The sequence below is a fragment of the Acyrthosiphon pisum genome, chromosome X (assembly GCF_005508785.2).
Source record: "Acyrthosiphon pisum isolate AL4f chromosome X, pea_aphid_22Mar2018_4r6ur, whole genome shotgun sequence".
Classification (NCBI taxonomy): Eukaryota; Metazoa; Arthropoda; class Insecta; order Hemiptera; family Aphididae; genus Acyrthosiphon; species Acyrthosiphon pisum.
Window position 1 is genome coordinate 68082327 of NC_042493.1, and position 27018 is coordinate 68109344.

The window sequence follows — 27018 nt, forward strand, 5'->3', positions numbered from 1 at the left end:
GGATTTTTAATATTTTTCATCTGCCTTTGAAAAAATATACTTGGAGCCTTCTATTAAATTTTCAAGCTTTTTTAATCAACAAATAAAATTTTATTGATATTTTTAGAAAAAAAAATTTTAAAAAAATGAAAACTGACAATGTCTGTAAAGAGCTCAAAATATTTTGAAAATGTTATGGTATATAGAAAATGCTAATATAAACATTCAGTCAAAATTTCATGTATCTACGGTCATTTTTTTAAAGTTACACCAAAAACCAAATTCAATTTTGTGAAAAATCGATTTTGCGTAAAAATTCCCGTTTTTCCTTAATTTTTCTTTGGTTTTTCTTGGCGCTTTTGAAAATTACTGGGAATTTTAAATTTTGACCTCCCCAATGCACCAACGATATTTACTTTCCAATCGAACAAGATACTGAAGTTGAAAATCGAAGCATTATTTCGACTACTTATCGTGTACACAGAAACAAAAAAAATTTTAAAAAAAACACACATCATTGTAAAATCAATACATTCATCGTTCCACTCAGAATCTAAAATGTCAAACAGCATAATACTAATATACTATATAATATATAATACTGTTATTAAAATAATTAAAATTATACAATTTTAATAATTCACAAGTAAACATATTTCTGGCCACAACATTTTGGCGCCCCTAAAATACTGGTGCCCGGGGCAGTTGTACCCAGAGCCCCCCCTAAATGTGGCCCTGATTGTATGTATTGAATACCAATATGCTCTATAATAGACAAATAAATTAGGTATTAATAATTTATTTTAATTTAAATAATATAAATAAATATTATAAATAAATTATACATCTGGTACCTACAGGCTACAACTATATAATAATAAATAATAGGCCCCGAACAGCCGGACATACAACTATATTACATTATGTGTAACCAATAGCTATATAAGTTTGATTCAAATTTCAAATTATCTATAGAAAAATAATTCTTGAAAATTGACGAAATACATTAGTGCAATAATCAGAATGTAAAATCTGTGGATACTAAAATAGTACTATTGGGCAACAAAACGTTCTAATTTTCTATTTATATCTTAATATAAAGATATTCTTAATATCTATTTCGCGCAATTAATCTAAACATCTGATAGGTAATACGCGTTCGTCGTCAAATACCAAAACCTATTTTTCTGTGCCTAAACTAAACATTTCTTGTGGGCTATGGTGTTATAAAAAAGTTGTTGAAAGTATAATTAATATATTATTATATAATATTACAACATATTCCCTATTTGCAAGTGCAATGTGCATCATATTGTTATTGTAAATGTAAATCACGCCACCGCGTATTTTTGTAACGAGGTCATAAGGCCACTTGTATAAAAAGACGACCAAATACACTGTAGGTACTACACTATAATATTCCTTATATGTACGTCATGTATGTCTTGTAAGCATAGAACTTATATTGTTAGAAGACAATTTACTTTTCATGCTTAGCCATGTGTTTTAGTTATACTGAATTATTACTTATTATTATTGTAACTAATTGTGTTGTTTGTTCACTTTTGTCGATCCATATTATAATCCTCATTCAACAAAATTAACATCGTACTATCAGTAGATACACGAGGGCCGTATTTGTATCAAAAATGTTAAATTGTAAAGGAGAGCGTTTCGAATATTTCAGAACAATATTTCAGAACAATTTGCCATGTTAGGTACGCGTTTGCCATGTAGCGTCCTCACTCTTCTTAAACATTCAGATAGGTAGGTACTCAATAAAACGGTAGCAGAGAGTTACAGAAAGTCACGATTTAAATGATCACCTGCAATTTTTAATTTTATTATTTTTGCATACTTAGGTATGGCCATATATAGGCATAAGCGTACGCACGGGGTAGTTATGGTAGGCACTTGACTACTCTGCGAACATCCCCCCCCACAATATTCAATATTATTATCACGATAATTAATAGTCAATCATAAAATACTTTTTATTATGGTAAATGTAGTTAAATGAGGTTATCCCATCCAAATTAGTTTTTATAACTTACATAGGCATGCGCTCAAGAGGGGGTGGGTGGTCCCCCCCTGCTGCCCCAGGCTTTTTCTTCAATAAATACATAGATATGTATGTTACACTAAATAACGAACATTTTTACATTTTACATGAAAAAAGTGAAGCCATAGATATCTGTGAATAAATGTAATAAAGTTATTAATATCAATCAGTTACCATCGACCAAATGATTTATTATTATCACAGAATACTCTACTATGCACTATATTAGGTAGAGGGATATTTTTTATCACAGTGTACCTATCAACTAGGTAGTTTATTTATATATTTACGGTATTTCACGGTTGTAACTTGTAAATAATATTATATACAACATAGGTCAGTTAAAACATAGTAATTATAAATAACCAATATTTTAGACCTAAAAAACAGAATATTCCTACATTAAACTTTTACATATTATACCTATCTAGTAAATAAAATACTGTTATAATGAGTGAAATATAGTTAAATATAAAAATATATAATCATATAGCAAAAAAATAATCATTAAGGTCATTAAAGTTCATTTTTTTTTTAAGTTGAATTTAAATTTATTCGGAGTGATCAGTGATCACCCGTAAAATGGGGTAACTTTGGACACATGCCTATTGAATTTCATTAAGAACCAATGTTATAATTACAATGGTTGACTTCGGACAATATAGATATTTTTAAAAAAAAATGTAATAATTGAAATAAAAAATCCCATACATTAATCGCAAATACAACATAATTTATTTAATCTCCTAAAAAAATAATTCATTACTTTTCTATAAATATGTCAACTTAAAATGTATTTTTTACTTTTCTGTTTCTACTTATTGTACTGTCATTTTTTTATAACTAACACCACCATCAACGACATTTAAAATATCATTAGGATTATAATTCTTAAATACGGGCGACCTCCTAAATTTTTAACATATGATTTGGGCATATTTAATGCGTTGTCCGAAGTCACCCCACGTTTGGTAATAATTAAGACGATTTAACACTACAGTGTGAAATCATGTAACTTGGCAATTTGCACATATACCAATTAACATAGACAAGTTAACGAGTATAGATTACCGAAAACCACAATCAAATATTTCTATTTGTTATTGTGCTACAATAGTCAATGTAGTTCTGTAATTTAAAAATGCAAAAATTTAATATTTTGTATTTACCTCCATAGCATGCACTATGACACCATTATGTCATCAATAAATATTATTTTCTATGGAGGTTATAATATATATTGATGTGGAGTATCAGTTTTTAACTTTTATTAAACATGTGTTCTAAAATTATAAGATAACTAAAAAAACATGGTGTTGTCCGAAGTCACCCCTTCTTACGGTAATCATTAGTACAAACATTTTTGGTTCAGACATTTTTAAGGGGCCCCCCTGCGGACAAAGTCTGCGCACGCCTATAATAAATTTACTTAGGTATGAATATGAATATATTATATACGTAATATGTGCAGTGTGTATTAATGTGTTATGTACTTATATCTATGACTGCCAGAAATTCTGCGCACGCTCATGCATATAGGTACTCAAATTATAGCTTTAAAGATAACGTTATTTTAGTGTTTATTCTACAATAGGTTGTAGAAATATGAGAATATTACTATCTATATTTTTAGAACATCTGGTATGTAGTTTAAAACTGTTTACAAATGAAGAATAGTGAATAGGTAGATAGGTGCCATATTTATTTAACGTTCAGCCCGTCCAAGTTTAATTATTATCATCTTTTTTTTATTGCGTGTATGATAATGTGCTATTTATAGCAAAAATTATTATTTCTAGTATAATTCGTATAAAATATGTTTTGTCTACTAATTCACTATCTTGGTACGTTTTAATAATTAGGTAGGTACCTATCTCAGTTCGTGCTTCAAATCAAATTGTACTAAATTCTTGAATTTCCACTGTTAAAAAATTATCCAATGACTAATTATTATTGTAAAATAATTATCTACAGACTACAATTCCAAAAATTAATATTAAACATAAATAGAACCAAAAGATTAAATGATTAAACAATTAAATAATATAATTTCCAATTGATATTCAGGGATTAAATATAAGATACCTACGGCATTAATAATAGAAAAAATTTGAAAACTTTAAGATAGATAAAAATGGTAAAATAACTTTTAAAAACCGATATCAGAATTATAAATGATAAAAATAAGTATATATTGTTTGTAGGGATTGAATATGCAGTGTATCTACCTATTAGTGTAATAATAACTCCTAATAACTAATTGTACAGCAAATACTACCTACCAATTTTAACCACTCTATAATAAATATACCTATTATATAGGTACCTACTTGCATTGATTACCTACCTACAAATACTATGCATTTATATATGGTACTTACCTAGTTACCTAATTATTCATATTATATTTAGTTTCATTGTGGAAAAATATTGTATGTTCGGTCTAAAAGCTTGAACGTTTAAACAATCACGACCTACCTAGTTACTTACCTAGATACTTACTCGTAAGTTATAATTACAGACATTTAAAAATATCGAAAATACGAGGTCACATTTTTTTATATTCTGAGCAGAGCAATACCTACATGTATTAATTTTACAATGGTGTGTTTTTTTTTGTATCAATATAATATAATATACACAAAAGTTAAAAGAAATATATAATAAAAATTCTTCCATCTTCAACTTTGGAGATTGTTTCTGATAGAAAATTGGATCTAGATGGTGTTTTTGAAAGATCAAAATTCACAGTATTTCTCAAAATAATCTGGAAGAACAAAAAACGGGAATTATATACCTTCGAAAAACCAGTTTTCGACCAAATAGATTCTGTTTTTTTTTGTGTACCTAACTCAAATAGCAGTAGATGTCAGTAGGTACCTACTTAAAATTGTCTTTTAAAAATGTATTTTCGGTACATGAAAAATTATGTCTCTTTTTGAGTTATTTATAGACATTTGAAATTTTCAATTGTTTTAAGTTTTAATTCTAAATAATAAATATATCAATAAAAAATTGTTCACTGGGTTACAAAGCTTGATAACTTAATACTTGGTTGAATGGTTCCTCATAAGTTGTTAGTGTTTTTATATTAATTTAATAATATTAAACCTAACCTAACTGTGCACAAATTTTTATAAGCATTTATAATTTAAATTTTGACAAAATTCGTAAAACTCACGAAAAGTAATTTTGTAGTTAATAATGTATAAAATATTCATTTTTTTTAAGTAAGATTTGAAAATGTAATACAAGGTTTTTAACTAGCCTATAGGCGTACTGCTGTTACTAAAAAATATAAATAATAGAGATATGAACAGTATTTTTTATAGACATTTTAAGTTCCAATTCGTATGAAATTAGATATTTAACAAAGAATAACAATTTTAGTTATTTAGTTGTAACTTACAAATATTATTCATGGGTAGTTGAAACTTGAAAGTACTTTTAAAGTATGTTAGATAAATATAGTATGTTACAGTGCCGTAGCCAGTGGGTGGGCACTGGGGGCACGTGCCCCCCCGAAATTTTTTTTAGCTTGTTTTATATTATATTATATGTTTGGAAAAAATTAAAAGTTAAGGCTGTCGAAGTGAACCATTTTGAAGGGGTCGGATTTAGGAAATATTGTACATCCATCGTTAGTACTATATCTATATGTGTAATGACTGATCATTAGTGTGTGCGAGTTCCTCGAACGCTTTATGTAATTTAAGATAAATGAAGGCTAAGATTCTTGAACCCCAGTAAAGTACATACGCGCAGTCACGTCACTATATTTTGTGATAAAAAAATGTTCAACTTACATGTGCTACAAAACTCCCAAAAAGTGGAATACAAATTCACCCAGTACCAAAAGCCCTTTTGGCTATTTTAATTTTGAAATCATATATTTGAATTCCTTCTCGAATTCCTTAATCTCTTTTCTAGATTATGTAGGAAATGAATCTATGATCTGTAGTATTGTTTAATTAGTATTATAGTACCAGAGTAATTTTCTTTTTTTTTTCAAAATTCACTTTTACTTTTGAATTACTAAAAAAAAAACCACTTCCAACAAAACACACAACATTGTTATGTTTTTTTCGACATTAAAATCGGATTTCTGGAAGTATATTCTTTTCCGCTTATTGATCTAATTGCACGAAAAAACTACCAGCTTTCAACAGTCCTAATATAGTCCTAATAATTTTTGTTAGTTAATTTTAATAATATTCGAACCAAAAATAGAATGTTTTGTCTACAACACATTTTGATATAATGATAATAATATTGATGTATACATTAACCTACGGTTTACAATAATATTAATACATTGTTGTATTAAAATTTAACCAATGTAGGTACCATACTTGTTAACATAAATATAATATAGTCATAAAACTAGTAGTAGATACACTTTATGAACAAAGGGATCATAATTAGATATTCTAGCATTTCAAAGGCTAGAGAAAAAAAATTAAGTGCCCCCCCCTATCATTTTTTTCTGGCTACGGCACTGGTATGTTATAACCATTTTTGAATGTAATGATTTAGGAAAAAATTATTTCAACCTACTGAATTATTACTTAATACTATAACAGTAAAAATGTAAAATAAATTACTTTAACAGCAATTGTATCATAAAATATAGGTACCTACTTAGAAGTATAAGCTAACTGACCCCCCCCAGGACCAAAAAAAAATTGTGATATTATTGATGAATTTCTTATTATTAATCAATAATCATCCGTGTATACGCAAACATACGTCATAATAATATGACTATTGAGTATAACACTATACTTTACCAACAAAGAAAAAAGATTTCATAACGAAATTATGGGTGTCGTATATCAATCAAAATATACATTTGATCGTACACAGTCAGTTAGTAGCGTGCGGACATAAATACATCTTAATATTATCTTCTCGACCGAATATTATCTTCTCGACCGAATATTATATTCTCGACCGAATCGATCGGACAACGGAGAAAAAAACCGATTACGTTATACTTATAATCATTGAATTTCGCGTGAACAATATACGGTGAAATAGATTCTATTTTTATAGCAGTATCGTAAATGACCATGTTAACATTTTCGTTAAATAATATTATGAAATTTTCCTTCATTCTGTTCTATTCTGTCCAGGTGTGGATAGACCCATGGGGAAAAAGGGATTTTCCCTGTGGGGCCCCCGTCTATATTTATGTTGGGGGGCCCACTCAGGTATATTAATTATTACTACTGTTATTTTTAATAATATAATAATACCACAAGTCAAGAATTTGCTTACGGATCTTTAACATAGTATTTAAAATTTTTATCGGTAATTTAAGACCGAAATATCCTCGTACCTATGTTCCCCTAACAAAATATTGAGTTTTCGCAATTTTTTTTTGGCCGATATTTAGTACGGAATTTGTACAAATTTTTTTTGAAGATATACAATAATTCGTGTGGGGGGCTATAGAAACATTTCTCCACCTCCCCCCCTTATTTCCAAAACTACTTATTTATATGAAACTTCTATGCAGATATTTAGTTCGGAATTTGTACGACCTGACGTGAAATTTTTCAAAAATCCCTTACAACCGAAAAAAGCATTTTCCTCATATGCCGTTTTCCCAGCCCCACACCAAATTAAAATTACGGTTTCGCACAAAACATTTTATTTATAGTTAAAGGTGTTAGATTGAATAAGTATCTTAAGTGAGCGAACCGACCAAATTTTTTTCCAGTTTGAGGGCCCCTTCAAATATTTTCCTGTAACATAAATACTACCTATCCGGCTATCCACTCTGATTCTGCCGTGAAAAATGAATTAATGTTGTAATTAATTTTAATAGGGAAGACTTAATGGTCTAGCTATGCTCTCGATCAACAAAAACGATTCAATTACTCCTGATGAAGTGCTGGTTGAACTATCCAATAAAAAAATGATACTGGAATTTTTATTATAAATAATTAATAATATAATATATATAATATTCTGTACATACTATGTGCATATTAAATAGTATTTAACTGCCATGACTTATGTAAATCTTTGTATTAGTTTTGTTATTTTGCCTATTAATATTTATACGTGTAATGTGTTTGATTGTTAGGAAAATGGGTAGTTTCAAAGAGAAGGTTTTAGTGTTGGTTATTGTTTTTAAAGTGGGTTACTAATTATCGTAATATAAACACATGGGTAGTAGGTTATCTAATAGTTATCTAATAGTTTAAAGGGAATATTGTTATTCAATAACTATTTTTAGAAATCTGGTTTTCAACTGCTATTGTGGCAATATATTAGGAGCCTTGCATTACACTTTCACGCTTTTTACCCAACAAATAAAAGTAAACAGCTCAAAAAGAGTTAAATTATTTTCAAAATTGTATGGTGTATATAAAATGCTAATATAAACATTTTGGAAGAAAATCCAAGTATTTTTACACTCCTAAAAGGTGGATGACAGACACAAAAATAAAATAAAAACACAAATCATTGTAAAATCAATACATCCATCGCTCCGCTCAGAATCTAAAATTCGATACGAATCGACAGGGAATAGTTACGTATCGACAGAAATAGTTACGTACCAGCTCGTATCGAAGAACGAGTCCGATACGGGTCGGTACACTCCAATGTATTCCTAACTAACTAATAACTATATAGGCTACAGTTCTAAATTAGATTTTATTATTTTACCAACGTATAGAAAAAAGCAAAACAATAATTTTATCGATTTTGTTGTTGTTGTAACTATCGATAGTTAACCTAACTAAATATATATATCGATATACGATTAAAATATCAAGATAAAATATGTGATCATATGTTATGTTTATCATTTTAGTTTTGATAACAAAAGACTATGGTCAAAAATATTATTGCTTATTTTATTACAGAAAATAATGAATAAGATAATATGCTACAACACATTTTTACCACGCACATAGCAAATTAAATGTTTTATGAATAATTTTTAATCAGCCGTGTAATCGACTGCCTTTATATTAATGACTTTGAATTTATCATTCATAAGAATTGTTCATAGTTTAAGTAAATGTAATTGATTGTTGATAATATGCTGATTCTAAATAAAAATATAAATGCTAAAAGAAATTATGTTATAACAGGTAACTATGATTTTAATGTATTAGAAAAATTATAAAATTACTTAAAATTGTTGATCATAACTCTCAAGATACTTAATATTTGTTTTTAGGCTAGCAAAATGGATACCCAATTCAGTGATAATGTATCGTCTACAAATGACCATTGCCATCAAAGGTGCTGTGTTCCATCTACAAACATATGCCATATTGACTGTAACAGCACCAACAGTAACGATTATGTATTTGATATGAAATGATCATAAGTACTTTGATATCAAACTGCATATTAAAAAAAAAAAAAATACAAATGCCATTGTTCTCTTTTGGAAGAATACGGATCTAAATCAAACACATACTACTCTCAACCATGGATAACCTTCGTTCATATATTATGTACTGTAAGAAAATATTTTACTCTTATAGTTGCATTATTTAGTGATAATCCTGGTTTTCTAGTAATTTGCATGTGTTTGAGTATTATAACTATTTAAATCTGATAAATGGGAAAGCTAAATAAAATTGAGATATTTTGAAATTATAAGATTAAATAAAATAAATATTTGAATATTTTCTAGTATAATCCATGTTATTACATTTTTAATTTTAGCTATTAAATATGTTTTAAACTTATAAGAAATGATATTTACATAGGTAGATACCTAGATATTAATTATAGTTTGAAAATGTCAGTTACCAAATTATACATAATATATTTTGTTACCTACCTAATATAAATTAAAAACATTTCTTACTCTGTGTATAAATTAATATACTATAGTTTTATTTATTTATCTAAATATCAGTTTTATATAATGTATTACCTTTGTAAGACTACGCTTTTTAATAAAATGTATTTAGTTTTAGATTCTGACCAGAGTATTGGTTTTATAGTGATGTGTGTTGTTGTTTTTTTTGTCTTTCGTCACCGTTTGAAGCAGTACAATTTTATTGATTTAATCTTTAACTTTAAAGTTGGTTTTGGGTTTCAAATTGGATTTTGTTGGTACTTTGAGGGTGAAAAGTAAGAAATGTCCAGTACTTTTCAAAACAATCGAAAAGAAAAAAAAATAACAAAAAACAAACTGGAAGGTTTAAACAAAATTAATTTTGTTTTTTTGTTGTCATTTATAAATAAATAACCTAAGATACTAAAATTTTTCACCAATTATTGTTGGTCCAAATTATTATTTTTAATATTGGTATTATTATCTTCTAGAGTCTAGACACAATATAATACAATATATTATATTGGCTTTGTTTTTGTTATTTATAGATTTTTTTTTACTTTTTTTAGATTTATGCATGATGTAATGTTTGTTATAATTCAAAATATTTTTTTAAATAATTTATTATGAATTTAAGTTGTTCAATGTTCTTCAAATAAAAAATATGTAAAATGCGTGCAAATTTTTTTATGGACGATTAAAATGTTTTTGAACAATAGTTTTGAATTATCCTATAATTTCAACTTTTTCTTTATTATTGAAATAAATTCTAAATACCATTTTTTGGGTTAAAACTGTTTTATAATATTATAAAATAATAATGTAATTTTTTAAAAATATTTTTGACTTTTGTCTACTTTCAAAAGTAAGTATTTAATACTCTAATGGCAATTGTCAATAATAATTTGATTTAAATAAAGCAACTTTGTAATAAACTTTGTATATTAAACATTAAACATATTAATTATAAAAATCCATTTTAAATTTTAGTAATATTACAAAGTGATAAAATATTGCCAAAGTAATATTTAGCAAAGAATATTCATATACACATACATAAATATGCACATACATATTACAATATATTGTAATATTATAAATTATCATATACCTGGTACATAAAATACTTTTTGGCCCAGGATATAAATCTAATTTATAATTTCACAATAATAATTATTTTAATTTTTTTTTTAGTTAAAAAATGTTCTTCGTTAATTATGTACCAATAATTTGACATTTAAGAAACTATAAAGCAGTATAATTGTATGTCATAAATTAATTTAAAACTTATAACTTAATAATTTGATACAGCAGTGCAATGGAGTGCGTACTACTAATTCGTTATTATCGATTATTATTTTTGAAAAGTTTACTTTTAAAAAATCTGGTCCTTAATACCTAAGCTGGGGTGAAGTAACTTACTTTTAATTTTCAATTGTTCAAGAACGTGATCAGAATCTATATTATTAAATATTTTTTTTGTTGGAACCCATAAGTATTGAAAAAATGTTACTAGCGAATTTTAATAATTGATAATTGGTAATGAGCAAACCACTTAGTTTTAAAATAAATATTTAATGAAGTTTAATATATAAACTTCAAGCGATTTCAATAATAGTCTAAAGCGTTTCGTAGAAAAAAAAGAATAAGATGATACTTAAATGTAAATGGTAATTGTTGATATTATGTATCAATATATACAGCTTACACCTAATTAAAACATTTAAGTGGTAAACAACATAGTTTTTACACAATTTATTTTTTATTTTTTTCCAACTTGAAACAATATTTAATATTTATAATTGTAAGCCATCAATATTTTTGTGATTTGTGAGTTATAAGCTAAGCTTGTATAAAAGATTTTTTAGAAAATTAATTTTAAAACAACCAGATGACAAACAAGCTAAATCTAAATATATTTGATTATTTATATAAACCTTATCTTTGTGCTTTCAACAACTTAATTTGTCAGTAATGCTATAATAAATATTTAAAATGGAGTAATTGTATAAATGTCTTCGGTTGTTATGAAAGTAGGTATATAATAATATATATAATTGTTCTCATAACAAATTAATAGTGACACATTTAAAAATAGACCATGAAATTTCATAATTTTCTGATATGTAATCAGTTCCAGTTCTGTATTATTTTAATAATAAATATAAATAATAATGGCTAGAAAATTGTAATGTTGTACAATGTACATCTTAAATCGATAATGATAAAACTTGTATCTTGACCATAAAGAAGAACGAAAAATAAATAGTGCATGTGAGAAACAGATAATTTATTTCTATGTATTAAATACATTTTATTAATTACAATTAACTAAGGTTTACAAATTACAAGTTTTTTTTTTTTTTAGGCAATTTTGGTTTTATTTGCAGTCTATTTAGAATCCAATGTTTTAATTTTTGAAAAAAATACAAATAAAAAAGAAATGGATGATATTGTATGGCGTTTAATTCCTACAGAACAACACGGGACTACTACATCAACAACAGATCTACCTCCTAAAGATAAATGTGAACCATTATATGTTCTAGTTTATGCTCATTGTTGTGTATGGTTTTTATTTTTGGTAAGTTGTATGTTGTAAATTGATCAATTATTTATTTTGTTTACTAACGCTGTTGTATTTCGTTTTATTGTTCATAGGTACTGGACCATGTTGCTCGACACATGCATCATAAAACATTAAGATCTCGTGGACACTTGCGTGCTTATGCTAGACTTACTCGCCTGGCAGTGATTCCATTTCAATTAGTATCTTTATGTAAAAAAAATGAATTTGTTTACTTAAATTTTAGGAAACTATAAAAGAACATTTAATTATTAACTTATGTTACAGGGACTGTATTATTGGCTATATTTATAGCTGTATATGCTCAACAAGATGCAGCTGATATGGAACCATACTGTGATGCTAACATGTTGATGTCACCGAAAAATGGAATTGCCGTATTACTTGTTATTGAGTTTGTGTGTGTCACAATATCTTCATTACTGTATGCAAGTGAGTTTAAATATTGTGTTTTTAATTGATTATTATTTATAATGCTTAATTATTAATACATTAATATAAATATTTTTATATTTAAATTTTAGATTCTATAAGAAAATTTAGTCTAGAAAAGCCACCGCCAGATGTATGTGGTTGGGAAGAAAATAATTATTGTGATCGATGGACACCACAAGTGTTGCAGAATAATGATATGACAACAAGTCAACAACTAAATCCTGAAGAAATTCCAAAGTAAAATATTTATTACAAAATATAGCTATAAACTTACTAAACTTAACACTAAATGTTTAATGTTGATTTTATTTTTACAGTTCTGAACAACGAGATAGTAGGTGCTTATTAGATTTATTAGAGTATTATGCTTATGCGAATCGAGAGTTGGCCGCCCAGTTGGCTAGTAAGTCTGAAAGATTACGCCAACTTGAAGTTGAAAATACAGCTCAACAACCTTCTCAGTCATAAAATAATATATATCGTCTTATTTATTTATTTCGTTTTCTTGAAACTTTTCCTATTACTATCACTTTTATCGTATTTTAATGAAATTCTAATTCTGTAAATCCATATTTAACTAATAAATATATTATTAAATAATTGTTAAACCAATTACCATTTGAATTATTTTATTTTCCTGATAAATAAATACATTTTCCATAATTATACTTAAAACAAATTACATTTTGAGTGAATTACATAAAATATACATACTTAGGGCATTTTAAATAAATCATATATCCTCTTAAATGTTGTTCTAAGTAATACTCCCGATAATTATTTATTTAACTCTAATAAGTTACAAACAAAATTCATTACATTTTTATTACAGTCAATAACAATTAAGTCTTAACATAAACATGCTTGTTATTTAATTATTTTTAAAAAAATCAAAATTTTTTATCTATATTTATATTATATTGATCAAATATTTATCTCAATAAACATATTAGGTACCTAAAATTTGATTAAAAGGTATCATAAACATATCTATTTGCAGTTTTGCTTTAATAACTATACTTTTATACTAGATCGGCGATCAAAAGATATTTTGCATGACTATTGTGTTATTTAAACAAAATCATGCATATTTAAATGAAATTAATTATATATTTTACTTAAAAAATACTTTTTAATGTGTTTAAAATAGGTACTTTATTAAATATTAATAACAAATAAATGATAATATTAAAAATAAAACACTAAGTAAAACATTTGACTGAAACATTTCTACATTATGCCAGCTAACTTTTGAGTTGATATCGGTAAATAATGATAATTAGATAATATTAATTTTTAACAAAAAAAAAATTATTATAAATTTAATTTAGTAGTACAATGCTGGGTTACATAAAATATTTGTATACATTAAAGATTTAATCTTAAAAAGTTTGTTATTCATTTAAGTCTGCAGTATAATAGCATGTGGTTTCTACTATTAAAAATAAAGGTACATTATTGCATAATAGGAAGTTTTATGATGAGTCAATATTTTTAGGTACAATAATATGTCTATACTGTTATTTATTTATATTATAAAAAGTATTTATCAATATATGAATACTAAAATTATAGTCTAATTATAAAAAAAAAAAATATTTGTTTATAATTAATACAATACCAATATGTCTGTTAAGTCTATAAACATTTTATTGAATATACTATCATTATCCATCTCTATACATTGTATATTATAACTTAACAAACATTATTTACTTTTTTTAATGAATTTTATTATATTCATGGGTATTATAGTTATTACTAAGTAAAATACTAAAATAATTGTTATCATATCCAATGCCTAGAAAAAAAACACTAAATATTATAATATTTAAAAAGTAAAATCAAAACTGTTAGAATTTAAATAAATAAAATAATATATAAATGTACGTAATCATATGGTTTATTATATTTGTATTTGATATTTGAATATGGAAAAAGTTTATTAATGTTATTATATTAATAATTTATTATTAGAGCATTATTTAAAATAAAAAATAAAAACAATATTTGTTTTGATAATTAAATATGTTTAAAATTATAATCTGTATACTGCATTCTAATATCAATATGATACTACACCACTTACTCATTTTGCTTGTGATTAATTATTAATATCTGTTAATCTTTTAATTTTATATTTTTTTACTTTCAAGATTAAGTGTTCAGCGTTAAGTTAAGTTACTAACATAACTCTACTTTGTAGTGTCTTAAGCATACTCTAAGTGAGCTTTTAAAATTTTTTTTTTATAATTATACTTCATAAAAATGTTAACTAGTTAGTATTAATATTTATATAATAAAGAACAATTTTGTTTATCTAATTTGATGTAAAAAAAAAAATCTTAGTAAAAATATGTTAGTCTAAAAATGGTCTTAGTTGAAGAAAACGTGGCTGACTAATGTGCTATGAAAATATTATTCAATGTGCCATGTTTAAAAAGATTGGAAACCACTGATGTTTAGTGTCTATTCTAATTCAATAAGTATATATATATATTTATACTTTGTTTTAATATGAATAATCTGTTCAAACACCAAAATTAATTACAGATATTGATTATTATCAATAAAACATTTTGTATTAGTAGAGGATGGAGATAGAACAATAGAAATATAATGTATTAAATTATGAAAAAGTGATCCTTTTTTTTTACGGATTATTCAAATTATTATTAACTTACAATAAATTCTATAATAGTACAATACAAAAGTTAATATAGGTATAGTTTTTATTATCTTATGGTTATGGTACACTAAATGTATCCTATGACTGAATCAGATATTTTTTTAAATATTTTACTTAGTACAAATAATTTTTTTTCTTTCAAATAATAATAATACATTAAAATTGCATTAATACAAAATATTTTAATATGTCATAGGTCATACCATTCAATTTACTATAGGGTATTAATAAAATCAATGGTATTAATCTAGGTAGGTAGCCAGGATCATGAATGTATGTATTTATTAAAGTACAAAAATTCATTCATATTTGCATATGTAGATTTGACATTCTTCTCTATCTCATAATTCTACTTATATAAGTAGGTTGTTCTTTTAAATGCACTTTTACAGTCAATCACTTTTAAATATCAATATTTTCATGAACATGATATCAAGATAGCGGCAGATTAATAAGAAATACATAATATGGACATTTTCCATTATATACTTAATATAATTATTATTAAGATAAGTTATTTAAATTATCTATAGGTACTTTCCTATTTTGTTTTATGAACAAAATATATCTATATATTATACTATATTTTATTTAAGTTATCAACAACGTATTGTATTATGTTGACATAATATTCAACTATATGAATAATTATTAAGTATTGAACAGTTTTACTATGTTAACTTTTTCTTACACATTTTTATATCTGGTTTATTTTTACACGACAATTAATTATGACACAGACTATTAGTTAACATATTATTTTTAAAACATTCACATCTTTTTGATTAGCAAGAATTTTAGCTTTCATGAGCAAGACTATGAACACCATACCATGTAATAATTGGTATCCAAATCAATTTTCATGCACAAATAAATATTAAAATTAAAAAATATATAAAGTAAGTCTATTTAATAAAATTGCTTATTTCTTAGGCAATAATTTATTGTTTGTGTTCATATTTCATAACGACCATATATTTTGTCAACATTTAATTACTTTTAACGATCAAAATATAGTCGTTAAAAGTAATTAAATGTTGACAAAATAAAATTATTTAAAATAATTTTATTCATAAAATTTATATAATTTATAATTTATTTATATAAATAAATTTATAACAATCATTCTGATTTTAAATTTTAAAAATTATAAAAACCACATTTATTAAAATAAAATATAATACAGTGAAAATTCCATAACAAACTTATATTTAACAACATGTTCTGTTAAGTAAATTGTTCTATAATAAATAGTTTAAAATACTTATAATAATTACAACAAGTGTATAATGTATGTATTGTCTATTTCTATTTCATGAAATGGACATCCGTATTATGAATTTTTGTTAAAATTATATTTCTGGTTGAAATTCCTTATCTGAACATCCAGTTCATAAAAAGATTGATTTCAGTAAATTAGTGCAACTGATTAACTGCCTCAAAAGTAAACATTTGGAAATATGTATTATTATTATTAGATCTTATATTTTGTTATATCATTTTATCATTAAATATTATGTGTTATTAAAGTCAGGAATACATATTATAACATTAGATTTTTTCTGGGGACTAAATTTATTAATTATTAGCTGTCCCACCTGACATTGCCCGTACGAGACTTTTTTTTTATATAAATATACATAATTATTTATACAAATTATTTTAGAGCATATTTTATGCAATTTTAACATAGTACTGCTTAGAGCATATTTTGTAATTTTATGGCACATTGCACAATTTCAATAAAATAAAAATAAATATTGTAGTAAAAGAGAAGTAAAAAAGATAATTTTGAAGTCTACATAACTAATTATTATTTTACCATATGATTTTCTATTTTGCATTTTTACTTTAATTTATAAATTATTTTTTATGAAATCATAATGTTAATAAATAATATTTTAATAGTTAATGAAATAATTTGAAAAACTTGTAAATTTTGTCTACATAGGTATAGTAAAAGATTTTTGAAAACACTAAAATAAACAAAGACCTGCATTTATTAGTTTAAACGTATATAAAAATAATCAGGTAAACCAATAAATTATTAATAATAAAAATATTAAAACAATAAATATTAAAACTTAGTGAACTATAAAATTAAAAATTACTATTAGCATATCAATTTACATAGTAAATATTGAAACTTGAATTGTTTACTTGTCAACTTCTTGCTAAACTAATTAATAGCTGGACTCTTTAGTATCTTCTTCGTTAACCTAAACAAATTTAGATTAAATTATAAAAAAAATACATAAAAATATATAATTGTATGAATGGAATGGTTTAAGTAGATATTGAATAACTTGTAAAAATTATTTTCAAATATGATTCTAATATAATTGGATCAATAATAATTTTATACAGTAGATGTACTTGTAATTTAACAAGACATTTTTGAATTAAATCAAAATACTAAAATTTAAGTAAATATGTATATCATGGTTTCTTAAAATTATTTACTCACAATATGTTAGCTACGAGTTTACTGTCTTCTATGCATAACTTTAACTCCAAAATATTCTTTTCCATTTGTGAAATAATACTTTCAAATTCTGATTTATGAATATTTTCTTTTTGTATAATTTCGTTAAAGCTATTTTCAGTAGCTAAATACAAATGGATACATTTACAAATAAGTCATATAGTATACACAATATTATTTAACAAAACTCACAAATAACTATGTTGAACTGTTCAAAATTGTTTGCTTTTTCACAAATAATATCAATTATTTCAGAGTGCTGTTTCATATCTTTCAAAGTCCGTAAATGTATATAATTTAACCTATAGTAAAATATCATAACAATGAAAAATATATAATTAATTTACTAGCTTTTTATTTGCTTACCTTGGAGTTGATCTAATTGTTAATTTATTCATATTGTTAACATCATTAACTGCAGAAGCTTTTATAGAAGCTACCATTTTGTTAATCAGATTACTGTCATTATTTGTATTTAAATAATTTTCAGCTAAATTATTCATAACTGTTTTTATTTCCATTAATCCAAAATCACTTTTTTTATTATTTAACTCTTTTAACATTTCCCCTACAATTATTTTTTTTTGATTCTAAAAAATAAAAATAAAACAAAAAGATTAAGGGCCGTTCTTACAATGTCCGGTTAAAGTTAACCGACACTTAACCGGCCGAATTCTGCCGGTAAAAAATCTGTTATCAGTCGGTTAGCGTTAACCGACACTTTAGCGGACATTGTAAGAACGGCCCTACATGTATTTCTATTTAACAAAGTATGAATTAAGTATTAACTAACTATTTCTTCATTTAAGGTGTTAGTTTTCTCAACAATCTCATCTAAGATTTTTAATGATTCATCTTCAAAAATCACATTTTCTTGGAATACAGTTACCTTTGAACATTCTAAACTGTTTTTTAACCACATTTTAAAAGTTTCCATTACATTTTTCTTAAATATTTCAAGTTCATGTTCAGTACATGATATATTTTTCAGCTAAAAATAAAAATGATTTAAAAATAAATCTTTATACAAATAAATGTAATAAAACAATGTCGCACTAGTTGGTTAATCAGTGGTTTACAATACAATTATTTATTATTTAAATTTACTTTGTATTGACTAATAACTTCATTTTTAGCCAGATGTGTTGCCTTTTTTAAATTTTCAAAAACATGTTCCTTTTCAATTAATGAGTTGGATAAATTGGATTCTAACTCTAATTGCTTTTCAAAAAGTTTCTTAAGTACTTCATCATACACAATTTTATTGTCACTTTTAAAATATAAACGCATATAAGTGTGTGAAAGTATAATAAAAAAATTAAGGCCAAAAAAATATTTACTTGTCATGTTCTACAGGTTCATTATAATTGGTCTCTATAATTGTCTCATTACTTCTATTTATATTAAACGTAAGATTATCTTCAACAGTTTGGAGTAAGACAGCAGGAGACTTGTTACATATAGTTGAGTATATAGCATTGCACAACTTTTTTCCAATGTTTACGCCATCATTCATAACACCTGCTTGTTTAGCATCATCTACTTCAGTACAACATAAAATCAAAGAATCCTAAAAATTAAAATTACATATTAATCAAAACATCACCTACCACTTTTTAATTTATATAAAAATGGTACCTCGTAATCAGCCTTGGTTAAATCATTATTTGCTTCTCTTGAAAAATTATCACAAAAATTTGATAATTCATTATACATTTTGATAAATTCATTATAATATTCTATTTTATGGTTAGCTAAATATGATGTGTCTTGCTTGTTTTCAATATTTTTAATAACATGTCTTTTATGTTCAATTTTTTCGTTTAAATCCATTTTTAATTTGTCGTTGTTTATTTTGGCATCAATAATCTCCTTTTGAATCTTATTATATTTTGTAATCAATTCTTCATATTTTAATGCATTAGCAAGATCAATATAAGATTCCACTTTCGACTTTAACAATATAATAAATAATGATAATTTTTTTTCATTTTAGATTATTTTTTATGATAATAATATTTACAATCTATGCTTCAGAAAAAAGCAAAAACCATAATTTCTTAATATATACAATACATATGAACAATGATATAATATCATATAATAAATTATAATATTAGGACAGAGGCCATCCTCAGTGATTTAACATTAAAAAAAATTAAACTATAAGGTTGATAGTAATAAGTATAAATTTCACTTAAGAAATATAAGAATCAAATGCAAATCAAACATTTTATACCTATGTACCTACCTATTTTGAAAAAACACAAGTCATTTAGGTAGGTAGATAGGTACTTCCATAAATGTCAGACTTCAATACTTGCTTCAAACATTTTTAAATTATTAATATCTTTGTTTTTAAAACAGATCAGTTGTAGATGAATGGATAATATAATTGTACCTATTCAAAATGTGTAAAAAGTAATGATTTTCTTAAATATCTTACCATCAACGGTTTTTGACGTTTTTGGAGTTTATGTAACAACAAGGATTTCTTAATCAAATCCACCTCTTCTTTGGAACGTACATGTTTAATAATGTGTCTCCACATGTCTCGTCGCTGAGGCGGCATCAGTCTGTGCGGATCGAAATATATTGTTAATTTCAATCACTACCGGAAAAAATTGTGCACATTTGAGTATGGAAGAGATGACTTACTTTTTCAGCACCTCGTCGTTTATTTTGCCATCCATTTCCAGCCCCAGTTGTCGGAACCATTTTTTAAAATTCATTAAGTCTTTGTCCATGGTATAAACTGTTTTCTTAGGTAAATTTGATATTTGATTAAAAAGACAGACTTGAAACCGAAGTGATATTTAGATATTGAGATTTGAGTTTAAAATGTAGACTATTAATTGTATAGAGGTAGTCTTACACGCCAACGCCGATTAGAGAAATGCGGAATAGGAAATAGGTATACAATTTATACTACAGAATTTCGTACAACAGTAATACAGTATTCGGTAGTCGGTACTTTTGTTATAAAAATTTTGTTTATCAGTTATCAATATAATAACCGTCAAATGGCGCGAGTTTTTTGTTCTCAGTAGATAAGCGATGACACTAGACCTTGTATCACCCATAGACATAATATAGATATATATTATGTCTATGGTATCACCTAGGTCCCCGGTTAACTAGATTCTCGGGTTCAAACCGGGGCCCCAGGACCAAAAAAAAAAAATTGTGATATTATTGATGAATTTTTTATTATAAATCATCCATGTAAACACAAACATACGTTATAATAATATGACTATTGAGTATTGACTCTTGAGTATACACTATACTTTACTAACAACGATAAAAGATTTCATAACGAAATTATTGGTGCCGTATATCAATCAAAATATCAATCAATCGATCAAAACATTTGATCGTACACAGTCAGTTAGTTGCGTGCGGACATAATTAATACATATTAATATTGTCATTATCTCGACCGACTCGATCGGACAACGGAAAAAAAACCGATTACCTACGTTATAATCATTGTTTTATAGCAGTATCGTAAATTACCATGTTAAACGTTTTCGTTAAAGAATATTATGACATTTTCGTTCATTCTGTTCTATTCTGCCCAGGGGTGGATAGGCCCATGGGGGGAAAGGGATTTTCCCTGTAGTGCTCCCGTCTATGTGTATGTTGGGGGCTCACTCGGGTCTACACATTGTTTTTTTGCACAGTAAAATATTCACCAAATAGGAATAGTTTAAATTTAAAACAATTCATTTTTTTATTTTAATTATTATTACTAACTGTTATTTTTAATAATGTAATAATACCACAAGTCAAGAATTTGCTTACGGATCTTTAACATAGTATTTTAAATTTTTATCGTTAATTGAAGACCGAAATATCCTCGTATGTTTCCCTAACCCCTCTCCCACCAATATTGAGTTTTTGCAATTTTTTTTGGCCGATTTTAATACTGAATTTGTACAAATTTTTTTTCGAAGTTATACAAGAATTTGTGTGGGAGGCTATAAAAACATTTCTCCACCTCCCCCCCCCCCTTATTTCCAAAACTACTTATTGAAATGAAACTTCTATGCAGATATTTAGTTTGGAATTTATACGAATATGTACGACCTTACACGAAATTTTTCAAAAATCCCTTACAACCGAAAAAAGCATATTCCTCATATGCCGTTTCCCCAGCCCCACACAAAACTATAATTACGTTTTCGCACGAAACATTTTATTTATAGATAAAGGTGTTAAATTGAATAAGTATCTAATGCGAGCGAAGCGACCAAATTTTTTTCCAGTTTGAGGGCCCCTTCAAATATTTTCCTGTAACATAAATACTACCTATCCGGCTATCCACCTCTGATTCTGCCGTTGAAAAATTAATTAATGTTGTAATTAATTTTAATAGGAAAGACTTAATGGTCCAGCTATGCACTCGATCAACAAAAATGATTCGATTACTTCAATTACTCCTGATGAAGTGCTGGTTGAACTATCCAATAAAAAAAGGATATTAGAATTTTTATTATAAATAATTAATAATATAATATTATATATGCCTAATATTCTGTACATAGCATGTGCATATTAAATAGTATTTAATTGCCATGAGTTATGTAAATCTTTGTATTTGTTTTGTTATTTTGCCTATTATTTATTAATATTTATACGTGTAATGTGTTTGTTAGGAAAATGGGTAGTTTTAAAGAGAAGGTTTTAGTGTTGGTTATTTTTTTTGAACCCCTCCCCTCCGAGCAAATTTGAATGTACGCCACTGCTCCTCTCAGAATCGTTTTTCGTATAATATAATTATAGTATTATTGAATCCAAATTTAATACTATCCATTATACAGTGACCCACACTTGTAACCTACTGTACAGCAGAGCAACATCCACTTATACCCACCTTTTTCTATTTGAACTCAACGAGTTAAAAAAAATGTTAACTTGCCTAGCTTTGTAATTAAATACCTATATATGTAAGTGATTTATCAAACATTGAAACCCTAAACAAAAACAATTGTAACTCGGTAATTTACTCAAGTGTTGGTAAATGATAATGTCCGTAGCTATACTAATAATATATTCATAGATTTAATGACTTCTTTATTATATAATAAAAATTATTGTATAAATATTAATTTTTACACATAAAAGTGTTGGGTGGTTAATTATATAGATGGTTAAAAGGGTGTGCATAAATTGTAGGATAAACACAAAATAACAATTACGACTATTATACACCAGTATTATAGGTACACGGTACACCGCTGAATATAAATTGTATAGTCTATTCAGGTATAATATTATATTGTTATTAATGTTATTTATTATCAAAAACAATTTTTGAAATTCCTCAGTTACGAAAATTATCAAATTATTTTATAGCTAGAAATGCATAGCATTTTTAATATTAGTATAGGTACGTAAAGTTTGAACATTTAATACAAGATTTCATAGAATAATTATATTAGAATTCAAAAACAAGTTCAGCGTAATTATCAGTGTTGGGTAAGTTACATTTAAAAAGTAATTAAGTTACTTTACTCGTTACTTAGAGATAAATGTGATTAAGTTACTTTACTCGTTACTCAAATAAAATTGTAGTGAAATTACTTTACTTTTCAAATAGAAAAGTAACTCATTACTTTCTCGTTACAAAAAAAAAAATTAATATTTTTTTTTTCAAATTTCTTGGCAATTATCATTCTGCAGGCAAAAATGTAACTTTTTATAAAAATACATTACCTATGCTAAAAAGGTATAATTTTAAAAATGTATACAAAAAAAAGAAGATGTACAGTTAATACATATTTACATAACAATACTACAGTCTACAATAGTAATTACTTATGAGTTATGACTATTAAAAAATGTGGGTAAGTGGATGTCACTCTGCTGTACAGTAGGTTACAAGTGGGTCACTGTATAATGGATAGTACCTATTATATTTAAATTCAATGATATAATATCACTGTATAAGAAAAACGATTCTGAGCGGAGACGGTTTGTCAGTCTAGGTATTAGACATACCTATTATAGGTATACCTACTTATCTATAGTATTAAAAAAAAATTGACCTATAATAGGTATTAATAATAAATTCTAAATTAATCATATCACAATATCCATTAGGTAACGCGTTATTCATCAACAACAAACCGTGATACTATCATAGATATATAGTAGTATACTTTAGAAGTTTCAAGTACCCACGAATAATATTATACAATTACAATCACAACAAAATAACTAAAATAGTTATTCTAGGTTTTTTATTATGTAATTTCGTCCAAATTTGAACTTAAAATGACTATAAAAATAAAATTGGCTTTTTTATTTTTTAGATTTTTTGGTAACAGAATTAAATATTTACGTGGAATCTTGTTTTAAATTTTCAATTAAATGCTTATAAAAAAAAATTGTGCCTCTGTATTTTTAATATTTTCAACTGATATTGTAACAATATATCAGGAGCCTTGAATTACATTTTTACACTTTTTGGCCCAACAGAAAAAACTTTATTGGTATTTATAGAAAAAAAAACTAAAAAAATTGAAAACTGAAAATGTCCGTAAACAGCCCAAAAAGTGTCAAAATATTTCCAAAACTGTATGGGGTATAGTAAATGCTAATATAAACATTTAGTGAAATTTCCATGTATCTACAGTTATTCGTTTTTGAATTACAACAAAATAAGGAAATCGCTAAATGAGAAATCGAGTGAATATCAAATGTTTAAGAAATTTGAATTTTAAACGCTTATAAAAATTTAATTTGACTTTCTTATAGACATTTTTTTTTTGATAAAGGTAGATAATCTTATAAGGAATCTTGTATTACATTTTATTATCTTAGATTTAAAAAGAAAAATTTATACGAATTACTTAACTCAAAATAGTTTGCTAATTTTCGTGATTTTTCCATATTTTGTCAATTTTTGAACTTTAAATGCTTATAAAATAAAACTGTGACTAAGGATTTTTAATATTTTTCATCTGCCTTTGAAACAATATACTTGGAGCCTTCTATTAAATTTTCAAGCTTTTTTAATCAACAAATGAAATTTTATTGATATTTTTAGAAAAAAAACTAAAAAAAAATGGAAAATGAAAATGTCTCTAAACAGTTAAAAATAAATCAAAATATTTTGAAAATGTTATCGTGTATAGAAAATGGAAATATAAACAACCATTGAACATTTTATGTATCTACGGTCATTGTTTTAAAGTTACACCAAAAACCAAATTCAATTTTGTGAAAAATCGATTTTGCGTAAAAATTCCCGTTTTTCCTTAATTTTTCCTTAATCTTGACCTCCCAAATGCACCAACGATATTCACTTTCTGATTGAACAAGATACTGAAGTTGAAAGTCGTAGCATTATTTCGACTACTTATCGTGTACACAGACACAAAAAAAAAATAAAAAAAAACACACACATCATTGTAAAATCAATACATTCATCGTTCCACTCAGAATCTAAAATATTTAAAAATTGAAAATGTCTATAAAGTTTAAATAATTCAAGACAAAGTCAAAATATTTTTAATGTTTAAATAAATTATACCTAAATTGCGCCAATGGAAACCTCCTTTAATAGTCACATACAAATAGCGGACGTATTTTAGGGAACAAACTACAAAATGTCTACAAATTGAACCCTTTGAATAGAGGTCACCTCCGAATAACGGACATAATTTTGGTAAGTCCAGTCTTGTAAAAGATAGGTACCTACTTTTAAAAAGTATTCAAGTACTTACAGATACATATACTTCTTTTCAAAAGTATTTAAAATACGTATCTGAATACTTGGATAAAAAAGTATTTACTGATACTTTCAAATACTTTTTTTTTTGTGTTTTACCTTTTTACCTTGGCCTAATGACCTTGTAGATAAATTGAATCATTATAGTAAACTGAATTAATTTTTATCTAGTTTTAAATATTAAAAAATATAATAAAACCAGCACGATACAAATTACGTATTGATACTTAATGCTTTTAAAAGTTTTAACTAGACACACTCCATAGTTTAGTCTAAATCATACACTAATACGGTTACAAATGTACATTGTTATTCAAACATATTCTGCAATAATTCAAGGATGGATTACCACTATTTACCAGGAAAACCCGAATGCGGGTCACGTGTATAATCATGGGCGTAGTTTGGCATAATTTATTATCCGTGGAGGCTATATAGGATTAAAAAATTATAAAAACGTTTAAAACAATAATTTTGGATAAAATATAAAAAATGAAAGTAAACACCATGAGGGGGCTACAAAAGTTTCTGTGGTGGCTGTAGCCTCCATAGCCCCCATGCATACCACGCTCATGTGTATAATGTATACATAAAACATAATATAATAATGTATATTATATTAACTATCGACTATCGTTATATTTTATATAATATACATAATTCGAGTAAAGGTATTTCCAATTTTATTAGGAAATCAATGAACTGAAGACATTCAATTAAATAGATACCTAGTATATACTACCAGTGGCGTATTTAGGAATTTTTATGGGGGGGGGGGGGGACGGAAATATATAATAATAGGTACACTCAATAAATACGAATATAATATACAATGTTAAAATCCTCTAACTTGTTGAGTTTAGTGGGGATCAAGGTGAAATAAGAATTAAACACAAATTGTATAGTACCTAATAGCATTTATTATAAATTCATACTAACGACAATCCCGTGTTTAATACGATAAACAAAAAAAACAGTTATAATACAAAATCCTGTTTTCTATTTTTTTGGATGCTCAGTTCATCGATAAGCTTATCTGGCATGATTATTGTATTGACCGGTGACATGCAAATAAAGCCAATACAGGACGCTACACCCGTATGTGTTGTCTCCGTCTTACACAAGCACGACATAGCAAATTGTCGTTCACTATTCTCAATAGTGTGCTGTTGGTTTTGATGGCGATAAGGCGAAATGACCTGTTATCAGACTTTTAGTTAAAAA

General features: G+C 25.8%; 2 protein-coding genes across 2 annotated transcripts; one reads left to right on the forward strand and one right to left on the reverse strand.

The window, feature by feature from the left end:
- The first annotated feature begins 9032 nt into the window (after positions 1–9032).
- Positions 9033–13494, forward strand: LOC100159303 (transmembrane protein 192-like). The gene is given in 10 exon segments (NM_001162464.1): positions 9033–9153; positions 9243–9385; positions 9387–9394; positions 9396–9433; positions 9435–9530; positions 12226–12441; positions 12519–12636; positions 12712–12876; positions 12969–13116; positions 13197–13494. Coding segments are annotated over 9 exon segments (1074 nt in total). The 5' UTR covers positions 9033–9153; positions 9243–9251; the 3' UTR covers positions 13348–13494.
- Positions 13495–17606: 4112 nt separating this feature from the next.
- On the reverse strand, positions 17607–21201 carry LOC100163243 (dynein heavy chain-like protein PF11_0240). Its single transcript, XM_001943429.5, has 10 exons — positions 20712–21201; positions 20500–20629; positions 19692–20006; positions 19394–19623; positions 19161–19323; positions 18847–19044; positions 18420–18643; positions 18246–18355; positions 18036–18177; positions 17607–17787 (listed from the first exon to the last, which is right to left on the reverse strand). Exons 1-10 carry the CDS (start codon positions 20798–20800, stop codon positions 17748–17750), a joined length of 1641 nt encoding a protein of 546 aa, XP_001943464.2. The 5' UTR covers positions 20801–21201; the 3' UTR covers positions 17607–17747.
- Between the last annotated feature and the right edge of the window lie 5817 nt (positions 21202–27018).